General features: G+C 48.5%; 1 protein-coding gene across 3 annotated transcripts; it reads right to left on the bottom strand.

Annotated features, from left to right (window-relative positions):
- Positions 1-268: 268 nt before the first annotated feature.
- SMARCD1 (SWI/SNF related BAF chromatin remodeling complex subunit D1) lies at positions 269-13323 on the bottom strand. Of its 3 annotated transcripts, none has more exons than XM_020908172.2 (13): positions 12948-13315; positions 12099-12286; positions 11785-11827; positions 11568-11690; positions 10955-11077; positions 9782-9898; positions 8457-8558; positions 7998-8159; positions 7820-7917; positions 6291-6426; positions 4260-4382; positions 3037-3138; positions 269-2906 (listed from the first exon to the last, which is right to left on the bottom strand). In XM_020908172.2, the coding sequence occupies exons 1-13, from the start codon at positions 13122-13124 to the stop codon at positions 2853-2855; spliced, it is 1548 nt and encodes a 515-aa protein (XP_020763831.1). In that variant the 5' UTR covers positions 13125-13315; the 3' UTR covers positions 269-2852. The 3 variants fall into 3 exon arrangements, with proteins under 3 accessions (XP_020763831.1, XP_070310552.1, XP_070310551.1); XM_070454451.1 differs by having other exon boundaries at positions 11785-11843; positions 12948-13032; XM_070454450.1 differs by lacking the exons at positions 269-2906; positions 3037-3138; positions 4260-4382; positions 6291-6426 and adding an exon at positions 6803-7109 and having other exon boundaries at positions 12948-13323.
- Between the last annotated feature and the right edge of the window lie 356 nt (positions 13324-13679).

A 13679-nucleotide genomic window follows, 5' to 3' on the forward strand; every position in this document is an offset into this window, starting at 1 on the left:
CCCTACCGTCATTTTTAGTAGTATGAAGACAAAGAATTTTGTTAATTTATATAGGAATGAAGTGTGCAGAGATTCAGAATTGGCTTGTCACAGGAACTTATCTGTTACACAAGAGTTCTCTTCCCAAGAGCAAACTGTAGATTATTTGCTTGAAATTAATAATGGTTCATCAGCCATTCATTACACATGTAATTAGCCTGGGTGAAAACAGATGCCATTTCAATGTCCTTGACATCAATTTTTTCCACTCCAAGTTATCACCCACACATTCTCTCTGCTTTCCCTATGCACGTCTGATAAACCCCCACATTCCAGACTGGGAACTGTGGTTGTATCCTTGTTGGATTTGATTGCACATAGGCAATACTTGAGTATTCACATCCACGGAGGCAAAGGTTAACTTTTTAGTTACAGTTTTGAAATGTGGTTGCCTTCGTCCGGTGTCCTAAATCCCTTTCTTGGGTAGAACCAAGCTAGATAATGGCACAGAGGAGGAAAGGAAAGAGCCACCCAGTGGGAATCAAGCCTATTATGACGGCAACAAAGGCAGAATTTCCTGCTTCTGCCACTGGGAACCAATCCTGAGTGTGTTAACTCTGCCAGTGAAGGGTGGGCTATCTACAGTACAAGGATGATGGCAGAGCACATCCACGCCAGTCTTAAGAACTAAAATCTTACTCATGGTTGAGAAAGTGGAACCTTAAAGAGTGACAGGCACAGAGAAGACAAATATCTCCAGCCCTGGCCCGTGTGCAGATGGGAGCCCTGAGAACTCTAGAGGCTCAGGTTCATCGAGTGTAAGGGATCACAGGTGCCCAAGGACAGTGCATTTGAGCCAGTGGGTGCCCTGGGGAGTGCAGAAGGGCAAGGGAAAGGATGGCAGTACCACTGTCTTGTCAGAACCTTCCTTAACAGGAACTGAGGACAGGACTCAGATGCAGTGATGAAGCCTGCTGATCTCAGCCAGCATCTGCCCTGCTTGGACCACTGGGGCTGACAGAACAAGCTCTAAGGTAAAACTTTGAGACCCATAGGATAGAAACCTTGTTTTTCACCATATCCCCAGTGCCTAGAACCACAGATGGCACACAGCAGGTGTTCAATAAACACTTGTCAAATGAACACATACCATGAGCATGGCTAACGGCATTGGAGAACACTCAGGGAAGAGCTCTCCATCAGTACAGAGGAGGACCCATTCTTCAGAAGATTCTTTTATTAAAACTGGGTGACATTGATAAGGGGGCAGTACAAAAAAAATTTTGGTCCATGAAAAAAACATAATAATTCAGTTAATAAAAACTGTTATCTTCAACAGGGACACTAGGAGTGCTGAGCTTCCTTCTCATGGTTCCAGCCCCAGGGACAGAGGTTGTCCAGTGTCACTGTTGGGAGAACCTTTCAGGGAGGGGGGTGATTAATGACTGGAAGGAGAAGATGGGGAGAGAACCCTGCTGTCCCCAGCATGGAACAGGCAGGGATACAGGGCTGGGGGGTGTGCTCGCAGGAGCCTGAGGAGGGGGTGGGGAAGCAGGGGCTTTGTCAGTTCTGCAGGTTTACAGCCCATGCCGAACGGAATTCCCCCTCTGTGCCCAGCTGTCTCCCACCCTGCTGTGTTGAGTCTGCGAGCCTGGGATATGCTAACTCGGGGGTGATACAACCTGGAAGAATTTGAGGCTCTCCTGGAAAGATGCAAAACCATCTCAGTTCCAAGGGGCCAAGATCGCACAACAAGGTCCTGCTGCTACCTGAGGGGTCTGAAGCTTTGAGGGCGGGGGCTGGGGAGTCACAATCCTGTGAGGCAGGGAGAGGGAAGAGTCACAAACTCAAGTCAGCGCTCTCTGCAGCCCCAGGCGCGTTCACTCCTCAGTGCCCCAGCAGTCACCAGCGGGTGTCAACTGGGCAGACAAGGTACAGGAAGACAGGGACGGCCCAGGGCTTTTACCCGTTTGATCGCAGGCCTGTTTCTCCATGAAGGGATGGGGGAGGCAGGGTGGAGTGAATGAATGAATCACACCTCCACGCTACAGCAGAAAGGAACAGCCTCCACTGGCAATGACGGCACCCTAGGTGAGGTCCCTGGGGCTCTGACGGAAAGGCAAGATTCCCCTACCCGAGTGCCCTCGGTCAGGACAAACAGGAGGGAATCCTCAACAGCAGCTACAAGGAGTGTGCTGGGAGGGAGCAATACTACGAGAACAAACTCTAATACTGATGTGGACCCCCTGTGAGGGAGGGGAGAAGCACTGAGACAGCAGGCCCATCGGGAGGGCTGCGGACTGACCTGGGGCTCAGTAGAGCCTGAGAGCCAGGGTTCCTTTAGTGCTAGAGGGCAACAAGTGAAGGGAGAGTTTGCTCCAAACCTGTGGAGGGAAGGAAGGAAACTGGATTCTGTTATCAGGAGAGCCAAGATCAACTAGCTTATAGAGTGCCCCCAGGCCTGAGTCATGGAGAAGGGGCTACCGCTCCCAACTCCCGGGTCTCTGAAGGGCAGGATCAGTGTAGCTGGTCCCCTTGAAGACCACTTGGCCTTAGGCCCAATCCATTCAATGCACTGATTACCACTACAGGTTCTCTCTCTAATACTATCTAGAGGTCCTACGCAGACCAGGGGAGGGGAGAGGCACACGGGAACTTTGTGGGGCAAAGGGAAGCTGGGGATAGGAAGGGGTGGGGTGGGAGAAGAGGCTAGCCGGTGTCACACGAGACCCTCTTCATTCTGGTGTTGTCCTAGAACCGACAGCATCCCCTGGAAAGCCCCAAGCAAGACCAAGGCAGGTGCTCTGAGGCAGGCAGCACAGGGCCCAAATAAAGAAATCGGTGCAGCCACCATCAGGGCTGTGGGAGAAGCCCTATGTATTTCGGATTCCCAGGGCTTGCTCTAATTCTTGTCGTCTCTGTTGCACCTAAAGAGAAAATAGTGGAGGGAGTGGAGGATGAGACAAACCAGAAGTTGTTCTTGATACTACTGACCCCCACCAGGGTGCAGACCCCTTGCCTTTTTGTCAGTTTCTCCTCTGCACCCTAGGTGCCTACCTTGGAGTAGAAATATCGACACACAGCCTCCTGGGCCCAAGGCTGGAAGTAGAACTCTGCTCGGCGTTCCTCCTCTGGGTTACCCACCACATCAGTCATGGTCTGAGAGAGAATGGAAAGCAGGAGAGAGAGAACAGGGTTGTTTCCTTCCTTGTCATCTGTTGTGGACTGAACACTGTTCCCTAAAAGATACTGAAATCCTAATCCCCCAGTACCTGTGAATGTGACCTTCTTTGGAAATAGGGTCTCTGCAGATGATCAAGTTAGGATAAGGTCGTTAGGGTGGGCCTAATCCAATGATGGGTATCTTTATAAAAAGGGGAAACTCAGACACAGAGACAAGACAGGTACAGAGGAAAGACAACGTGAACACACACGGCAAACACCATCTGCAAACCAAGGAATACCTGAGGCGACTAAAAGCCAGGAGAGAGGCCTGGAACAGACTCTCCCTCCCCACCCTCGGAAGGAACAAAACCCTGCTGAGACCGTGACTTCAGGCTCTAGCCTCCAGAACTGTGAGACCATCCATTTCCCTTGTTTAAGCCACTGGGGCTGTGGTACTTTACACGGCAGCCCTAGCAAACCACTAAAACAACACTCGAAGTCACCCACACTGTGGACAAGTCCCTGCCTTGTTCAGGGATCCTTCCTGGCACCTCCATCCCCTCCTCCTCTGGTCAGGCTGACTGCAGTCACCACAGGACAGGCGAGAACTGAGCGCACGTCTCACATACTCTGCTCATTCCTACCTTCCTGCCTGAGCTTGCGATGCTCCTCTCTCTGGGAGCACCTCTCAGAGAGCACCCCCCTCTCTCTCAAATTTCAAATTCTCCAGAAAGCCTTTCCAAGCTATCCTAGCCTCACCAATCTCCCTTCTCCTTTGTTTTATCTTATTGGTCCTGGTGAAATTCTGATAATGTCGTACATGATTTACTACTTTTAAAATTCCATTAGCCTGGTTTCTCAAACAGAATATATGCTACTTTGAAAGCAGAGATGGAGTTTTCCACTCTGTATCCCCTACAACATGGTGCACAGTGACATCACACAGTAAATACTAGATGAACACTTGACGGTTCCATCTCCATTTCCCTACTAGAACATGCTAAAGAAAGTCTGGCCCCTTACTTCTCCCTGGCTCTCCACCACATGCTACAGACATAGAGCAAACACATGCCTCATGGACCCAAGTCTCTTTGCACCTGTCCCAGGTTCTCTACCTTGAGGTCCCGGCACTGGGACTGAAGCCAGTCATTGATGAAACCCTGAGGGTCTCTGGCAAAGCTCAGCATGAACTCCCGCTGGGTCTTCAGCTGATTGATAGTTTCTATTGTCTCGTGGATCTGAAAGGAAGAAGGAAAGGAAGCTCATGACATTTCCATGTTGGGGAAATGCAAAGTTAAGTGGCAGGCAGTGTATGACTTCTCCTTGTGCCAGTCCCAACCAAGGAACAGAATGCAGCCCCCAAATGGCCCTGCTGCCCAGGGCCCCACCTGCTCTGGCGCTTGGCGCTGTCTCTGTCCACCGCCCGTGAGTGAAGTTTTCCTCACAGTCTGCATCATGTCCACTGTGGATGAGGCTACATGGGAAATTTTTAATCCACAGCACAAATGGGTCTGGAAACTCTCAGGTAGAAAAGGAGTGGTACACAGGGCTGTCTCTGTAGCTGTGGTCCATGGGTTTTGTTGGCTGATGCTCCATGCTCTTCCTGGAAATTTCATCTACTTGTATGTTTTCCAGCACCACTGACAGGGTAACGAGTCCCCAGGATGCAGATCACAGTCCATTTTCTAAACTCCTACCAATGCATCTGCTTGACACCTCAAGGCACCTTAAACTCCCCAAAACAAAATCACTACCTTCTCCCAAGACTTGCTTCTCCTGCTCCCAATGTGAATGACTACAACTGCACACTCCAGCTGAAAACCTGGAGGTCTTCATAATACCTCTTCTCCCTCACACCTCACCCCACCATCTGCATCTAGTGTCCAGATCCCTACAATTCCACCTCAACACCTTCCAAACCTACCTACTCACGTCTGTCCTCACGATCAGTATCGTAAGGTTAGGCCTTTAACATATGCCATGTGCATTACTGCACCATCCCCCACCTGGGCTTCCTTCCCCCAGATCTGCCCCTCTTACAGTTTACCTCCAACCGTCCTGCCAGTGAGCGTTCTAAATACAAACAGCACCAGGCCTTCCCATTCTCAGGACAAAGTTTAAACCAGTTTACCCTGCCTCAAAGTGGCTTCAGGACTAGGTTCCTGCTTCCCTCTCCAGTTTCTTCTCCCCGGCACCCCAAGCTTTATCTAACACAGTGAAGAGCTTCTTCAACATGCCAGGTTCTCTGCTCATCTTTGGGCCTTCATATACCCTGCTCCCTCTTTCTGGAATTTCCTCTGCCCCCACGCCCTTAAGTACCATCATCCTTTCTCCCCTTTTGTTGACTCCCATCAGTTCATTTCAGTTGCTAAGTCATGTCTGACTCTGCGACCCCATGGGCTACAGCACACCAGGCCTTCCTGTCCATCAGCAACTCCAGAAGCTTGCTCAAATTCGTGTCCATTGAGTCGGTGATGCCATCCAACCATCTCATCCTCTGTCATCCCCTTCTCCTGCCTTCAATCTTCCCCTGCATCAGGGTCTTTTCCAATGAGTCAGTTCTTTGTATCAGTGGCCAAAGTATTGGGAGTTTCAGCTTCAGCATCAGTCCTTCCAATGAATATTCAGGACTGATTTCCTTTAGGATTGACTGGTTTGATCTCCTTGCAGTCCAAGTGACTCTCAAGAGTCTTCACCAATGCTACAGTTCAAAAGCATCCATTCTTCTGTGCTCAGCTTTCTTTATAGTTCAACTCCCACGTTGACTCCCATGTCCTTCAAGATTAGGTTGGGGCATCACCTCTTCCAAGAAAGCCTTCCTGTTTTCCTTTGTGTTCCCAGAGCCTTTCTGGCTTTACTTGCCTGGACTATGTCTTCACAGACATTGTCTCATTTAATCCTCCTAACAACTTTAGAAAAATAGGCATTATGGTCTCTATTTCACAGACCAGAAACTGAGGCTCAAAACTATTAAGAGGTATAGTTAAGAACCAAAACTTATGTGTGTCTGGCTCCAACCAGCACCAAACAGAGTGCCTAGCATATACTGGGTGTCAATATGTTTTGAATGAATATCAAAAATCAAAGAAGCCAGAAGCTGTGATAGAGGGCTAGTGACACCCAACTATCCAGGCCACGGTCCCTACCTTGTTGTCTAGAGTAGCAATCTCCTGCTGGCTGGCAGTAGACAGCAGAAAAGAATTCATCTGGGTCTTCAAGGTATCATCCACTTCCACATCAATGTCATAACAAGCTGTCTTTTTCTGATCATTCGGGTCAACACTGAGGAGGAAATCAAGGGGGCCTGGTAAAGGGCTTGTTCCCTAAGACCTAATCACACAAGTCTTAGACTGAAGGTCAAGGGGTTGACTGCAAAAGGGTACCAGAGACCTTGTTGGTGTGACAGAAATGCTCTGTACTCTTCCTGTGGTGGTAGCTATAGGATGTGCACATTTGCCAAAATCATCAGATTTTAAATGGGTGTAATATATTACATATAAGTCTCAGTAATAATGGTAAAAAGTCAAATAGTACAAAAGATATCCAATGAAAAGCTTCTCCCTCCCCACAAAGAAACCACTGCTACAGTATCTTTTCACTTATTAAACTTAAATTGACTCTGAAAATACATTCAAATAAATATACACCACACACAATAAAATGTGGCCTAAATTTAATCACATGAATATAGGACAAACTAGCTTCTACTGACCCAGTGTATAGGTTGTAGGAATTACTATCGGCTGAGTGATGATGGTTCAGGGTCTAGTGAAAGGAAAGCTTTACTGGAGTTAATATGGAATAAGGGAAAGAGGGCAAAGACTACGTAGAGCCACAAGACATGGTGCTTTGAGGAGAAAGTGCCTTCTTTCACTCGGTATCTGCCTAGACATGCCTTGTTCATCCATCTTCTGAACAGAAAAGCAGATAGAGGTAATGGAGTTGGAGTCTCAGACTGGAATGTCCTACCACCCAGAGAAAAGACAGGAGTTCATCAGTGATGAGCTAGTAAATTCTAACAACTGATTCTCCAAAAGAGAAAAAGAACAACAATAAGAAAAAGCCCTGATTTGGAGCATTTGCTAATTTCTGTGTTTTAAATATTCTCAACATGGTTGATTTCAAGATGCCAACATTATATCACTGATCAAGGAATTGGGAAGGGATGTGCAGTAACACATCATTAGATAGCATTTCCACCACACAGACACAATAGACAGAAGTAACTTCAAAAACACAAACCCCAGTATGTGTCAGCTGCTCAGTCGTGTCTAACTCTTTGAGACTCCATGGACTGTAACCGGCCCCGCTCCTCTGTCCATGGAATTCTCCAGGCAAGAATACTGGAGTGGATTGCTATTCTCTTCTCCAGGTGATTTTCCTGACTCAGGGATTGAACCTGGGTCTCCTGCATTGCAGGCAGATTCTTTACCATCTGAACCACCAGGGAAGCCCAAACACCAGTAAACCAATATAGTAACTCAGAAATGATGACTTTTTGAGTATATTTACACTTATTTTTTATATAATGTATGTAATTGCAAGTTTATATAATCCTAAATAATGACTGTGTTTAACAACCTGCTTATAAATTTTCTAAAAATTCTGAGAACTGACTTGTGCAGGTGGTACAAGCCAGCTCCAGCACACCACTGCCTCGCATACACATACTTACCTGATGACATGATTAATGATAATGGGTTCAGGGGGCATAAGCAAGGCATGGAGCCGTTGGGGAATCTCTGAAAACTTCATACGTTGAGACTCAAAGATCTATGGGAAAAGAGGAGAAGCAGCTAAGGGTACAACTAGTGCTGCAATGGACTTGAGAAAAGAATGGAAACTTTTCTTACCTGCTGGAGGTACTTGTCACAAATGACAAACTCCCGCTCATGTGGGTCCTGGAGCTTGTGTGTCTTAATATATTGCCACAGTGCTTGAATGATCACCGGACGGGTCTGGGTGTGAATGCCCAGAAGCCGAGCCAGACGAGGGTCTAATTTAAACTGAGGAGGCTGGAGAGAACGAGGATATAGGGATGAAGCCAGTGAGCTGAGTCTATGTGCTATTATGGGGCACTTGGTGTGGCCATACATTCATGCCATTCAACAGGCATTCATGTTGTGCTTTCTCTGGAGCAGAAAAACACTAAGGGGAGCTCAGAAATGACTAAGACCCTACCCCTTAAAGATATTTAGGGAGCTAACAGTCTGATGGCAAATTACCTGCAACTAGACTTAAACTGCCTTTACATGTCAGACTGCTGATGGGTGGGGCTGAAGGCTGGGCTTCCGCACGGCAGCACAGCGTACCTGGTAATCCAGCATCAGCAGGACAGTACATCGTACATTCACATCTCCCGGCCGCTTCACCTGGAAGCCATCCGTCTCCTGGGTAGTGGCGGTCCTGTGCCACTACAGAGAGGAAGATGTCAGGGGGTGCTCTCCCAGAGGAAGAGCTGGGGTGGGAGGGAAGAGCTTCTGTAATGACTGAATTTTCAACTTTGATTAATGAGGCTACTGGAGAAGAGCAACAGCATGAGACATTTTAAAAAACTGCATATGACTTTGGGATTCCTGTCTATAAGTAGACGGACATTTTAATTCTGATTGCTCAGGGTCACATTTAAATTAGCCTGTATTTTCAGTGATTTTATCCACAAAATGGATAATATACACATGTACAGTAAAATAACATAGCTGTCATCTATTGAGTACTTACTTTGTGCCAGAGTATTCTAGGACATGTACTTGAATTATCACATTGAATCCCCACAACATTCATATTAGAAAGGCATGATTAAACCTATTTTACAGATGAGAAAACTAATGCTTAAAAGAATGAAGCAAGCTGCCCAAGGTCAACAGCCAATAAGTGATGGAGCTGTTATCTGAGCTCTGGTGTGTTGGATTCCACAGTCCACATTCTTAGGCACTATGCTCTACTGCTATAAAGTTAAATATATTTACAAATTTCTATTGATTCTATGACTTACTTCCCTTATTAGATGGTAAAGACCTTCCCATGTTTCTTAGTGGTTGAGGTTAAGGGGCTGCGGCTACACTGGCAAAGAAAGGAGCAGGTTAATTTCACTTGGAGTGCTGGACTACCTCATTCTGGTTTTGACTGTATCACAAAGAACACTGTTGCTAACATGGTCTTTAGAACACTATGTAATCAGGCATTATAATAAAGAATTTGTGATCATTTGGAATGTGAATCTAAACAAAGCAGGAACCAAAAGCAAGGAGCAGATCTGTAAAAGTGGCCTTGGTAAGGACTAAATCCTATTAATGAACCCCCTTAAACACAGCACTTGTTACCAGGAAAAAAGATGAACGGCGTGTGGATAGCTACATCTCACCATTCCTGGCATGTATAAAAAGCCTCCATTAGACTTTCTCTTGAGAGTGGGGGCAGCAATCAAGATAATTAAATTTAAAAGGTGGGACAAATCAGACTTTAAGAATTCTTGGATCCAAACAGCACCAAAACCACACAGCTAGTGCCACCTGGAGGCCAATGTGCAAACTGCACTGGAGGTACCCGACCCTCTCTCCCTAGACATTTAAGTTTAGCTCCCAAGTCCATCATCCTCTACTGATAAAGTCAAAGTCTAGAGGACAGAACTACTCACTTCTACCAGATGGTTGTCTGGTCCATACAGGTCTTTGTCCAGTTCGATCACCAAGGATTTAAAAAAAGAAGAAAACTTCCTCTTTTGTTTGGTGGCATCATATTTGGACAAAGCTGACTAGAAAAGACAGATGAGACGTCGTGTTAGAAAAAGCCAGAATTCCCCAAAACAAAGTCCCGTAAACAAGGAACCCACAAAAGCAATAGGAAAAAAACTCAAAAATGTCTTCTGAGTGTATCTTAGGAGATGGCAAGGTAGGTGTCTATTAAATAAGTTGAGGTAGCAACAGGACCCTGAAGCAGCAGCCTATAACGTGTATAGAGTCATTGCCTTGCCCACCTCTTTTTCCCAAGGGAAATGATGCAAGTTAAGCCAAACCTTTACACATAATAAAGCGAGTCTGAACAGAAAAAATTCTGACTCTAGATGGGAAATGAATCACAGGTAATAAGCAGCCAGAACAAAAACAGCTTTATTTGGATGACATGACACCACTGGCAGATGGACTGGACCTATATAGAGAAAACGGAGGCTCTGACATTGACCCCTGGTTCTCCTGAAAAATGCTTTCATACTGGCTTGCCTGTGAACAGCTAAAAATAGAGAGCCAGAGAATATAAGGGAATGGCAGGTGAGCTTCTCCAAGGAGCTTCTGGAGTGGGAAGTTTGGGGGCTATCACATGGCAGCTGATGTTCCCCATGAAGCAACAAAGAGCCTGCCAGAGAAATCAATCCCACATAAACTGCGAGCTGTTTCCAATAGGAGCTGGGAAGACGGAGAGGCCACAGCAGAAATCAAGGACCTCAAGGACTCAGGGAAGAAAGCATGGACCAAATGTTAAGTGCAAATTCACTTGGTTTAAAAGAAAATAAATAACTGAAAAATCTGCTGATACTGCCAAGTCCAATGGCTAGCAGCATCAGGAGAGAGGTAAACAACAAATCAAATCCCAGGACAAAAAGGTTCTCGACGTGATACCACAGGGAGGGCCAAGCTGTGGGAGCCAGACACAAAGATCCATTGTCTGTTAGTGCGGGGAACACAGTGACCCTCTCCCCGCTGTTCCCAACAGGAGCCGTAAGCACCAGTCAGGCTTCCTGCCAACCAGACAATACTGCTTGTTCCCAGAAGCTCCCACCCTAGAGGCCAACCACAGTGGACCTTGAACTCACATCCTCCAGGAGCCGTCCTTCTACCCGAAGTTCCCAGGAGGCCACCGTCCCTTCCCCATCCTCAGCATCTGACTTAGCCGGATTGAAAGTGTTAGAAATGAAAATTCGCAGCTTCCGTTTTTGCTGAGGAAGGCAGAAACAGGATTGACAGTGGAGCTTTAGTGGTTTGCTGTTGAAGACAAGGGTCTCCCCAAACCCAATGACTCCTAACAGACTGGCTTACTGTCTACGCAGTCCCTGGGGTGGTTGGATGGAGAGTCCAATGAGAAGAGGAGCACAAGCCACTGGCCTGAGTGCAAATGCATTCACCAGGATGCCAGGTAGACAGTCATGCAAGATGCCAGGTTCCCAAGGTGGCAGAGCAGTTATAGCAAAAACACCAAGAGGGTATATTTCTGGTGCAAGAAATATCAAAAGCCCCTCCCCCTTTGCTGTTCTGTTCTTACGCTTCTAATGTAGTTCGCTTCTAATGTAGTTCTCAGTTCGTAGGCGGAAGAGATGTAATTTAAATGCCAAGGAAAGCTGTGCTATGCCTTTGCTTTCTCATCCTGAGCCTGCTGAAGCTTCCTGAGTCCTCTCCTTTGGCTCTCTGCCTAGTACTCTCCTGTGTTACCTTGATGGGACGTTTCAAGGCCTCCTGGATATCTAGCCGTTTCCTCATGATAGTCTGGTCCAGTTTCCTTTCAAAAGCCAAGAGATCCATATAGGCCTGGGATTCTGGTACCAGTTCACGAATCTTAGGAACAGAAAGATATCATTGGGATCTAAGGCTGACCATCTCTACTCTCAAACTCACCACATCCTCAAGAAGGCCTATAGCCTGGACTTACCCTTTGAGGTAGAATTTTGTCAGCCATCTTCTTTTTTTTTGCACTGTTTGGAATAAATACTGTTATCAGGTTGGGATGGAACTAGTCAGAACATGAAGACAGGCTGTCAGCACCTCCATTTATAGTAAAGTGAAGGAACTGCAAAGCTTGTCTCAAATCAAAGACACCCCCGCCCCTAACAAACACGAAGCAATTATTTCAAGAATGAGCAGCGTCTGCTGACACAGCACTGCCACTTCTCTGCTCAGGTACTCTCAGCACCTGCGTCCTCACAGGCCTCCTCCCTCCCTCCCTCCATCCTGGGATCATCTTACTTGTGGTTCCGATTTTGGACCGCCTGCTGCTGGACCTGCTGGATCTGCTGAGGCGCAGGTCTCTTGCGGGACTGGTCCATCCCTGACTGGGCCAGGCCAGGTCGGACTGAAGGGTTCCCCCCATAGCCAGGGGGTCCCATGGAAGGTCCCTGAGGTGTCATTCGGCTGCCTGGTAGCATACCTGGTCTCTATAGAGGGGAGAGGACCTAGAGATGTCATGGCTTCCCCTGCAAATCCCACCAAGAAAGGGAAAGTGGGGGAGGCCTGAGTTCTTTGAATGAAACAAGGCAGGGGGGTGGGGTGGAGCACAATGGTGGGGCGGGAGGAGAGCCCTCTACCTCTCTGACATCCAAGTAATTGGAACTTCCTCTGCTCCAGCCCTGACTCCACAGGAGAATATAGCCCCAAAGCAAAGACAGCCAGACTAAACTCAAATTCTCCCCTATTTTGTATCTGGCACACTGGACATCTCTTCGAGTCCCACATTTACTCAGAGAGTACTGTCAGGCACTATCTCCTCAGAAGCCGACCTCAATTTGCCAGCTACACCTGTGTTCCTCTGGGCACTGGAGCTGCCTAGGCCATTTGCACTCAAGGTCTCCCAGGCCCACGTTTGGCCTCACTTCGTCCACCCCGGTTTTACATCCTGACTCCCCAAGAAAACAATGCCTCTAGGAGCGGGTGGGGATGCTAACAGCCTCCCTTCCCTTCCCCGCACCGTCTCCCCCGACCCCAACTCCGAATCCCTCCCAGGCACGTCCCTCCTCCTCCTCCCCCCACCCCTGTCACTCCCAGGCCCCCGCTCGGCCCCGCCCCCGGCCCGCGCGCCCCTCCTCCTGCCCCACTCACCGGATAGGCCGCTCCAGGCATCGGGGAGCGGTATAGCCCTTGACCCGGCGCCGGGCCCATTCGCACCGGAGGCCCCGGTGTCCCGCCCGGGCCCAGGGCAGTCGCCGCGCCCGCCCCTCCTGAGGCTCCGGCGCCGCCGCTCGGAGCCACGGACTGGAAACCCGCCCGGGCCGCCATCTTTCCCGGAGCCGCTGCTGCAGCTGCACAAAGAACCGGAACCGGAACTCCCCCCGCCCCCCCGCGCGCCCCCCGCGCGCTCTCCTGTCCGCCCGGCCGGCCCGCCGGCACGGGAGGCTCAGGGCAGCGAGACTGTGGGCTAGAGGGGGGAGACTAGCGGAAAAGGCTTGTGACCACTCCCTCCAGCCTTCACGGTCCAGGAGGGAAAACCATCGAGAAGAGCTCTGGGATAGAGAGGCCATGCGAAAGGGCGCCCCCAGGCCGACGGAGGGAGACAAGGACCTGGAAAGGGGGACCACTGCACCATCCCTATGCGAGGGTGATGGAGTAAATGCTTCATCTTGGCGCAGTGCGTTTAACTTTCCAAAGCTCTTGTTTTTCCTTTCCTTCTCTTCCGGCTCTAAGCCCAGCACACTGAAGAGAACGCACTGTTTATTCCACTATAAACAGGCGAGGTGAACTCAATAAATAACTTGGTGAAGTCAACCAAGTTAGCAGTAAAGTCGAAACCTAGAATCCAGATCTTCCGGTTCATAGTCCGGGGCTCATTCCATA

Source organism: Odocoileus virginianus, chromosome 24 (genome assembly GCF_023699985.2).
Source record: "Odocoileus virginianus isolate 20LAN1187 ecotype Illinois chromosome 24, Ovbor_1.2, whole genome shotgun sequence".
Taxonomy (NCBI): domain Eukaryota; kingdom Metazoa; phylum Chordata; class Mammalia; order Artiodactyla; family Cervidae; genus Odocoileus; species Odocoileus virginianus.

Bases quoted from the DNA above. Each gene is read 5' to 3' on its own strand.
- SMARCD1 (XM_020908172.2), bottom strand. From the start codon at position 13,124: ATGGCGGCCCGGGCGGGTTTCCAGTCCGTGGCTCCGAGCGGCGGCGCC. The intron at 12,287-12,947 runs GTGAGTGGGGCA...TCCCCTCTATAG, and splicing joins TGCCTGGAGCGGCCTATCCG to AGACCAGGTATGCTACCAGG. The intron at 8,559-9,781 runs GTGAGTAGTTCT...TCCTCTCTGTAG, and splicing joins CAGACAACCATCTGGTAGAA to TGGCACAGGACCGCCACTAC.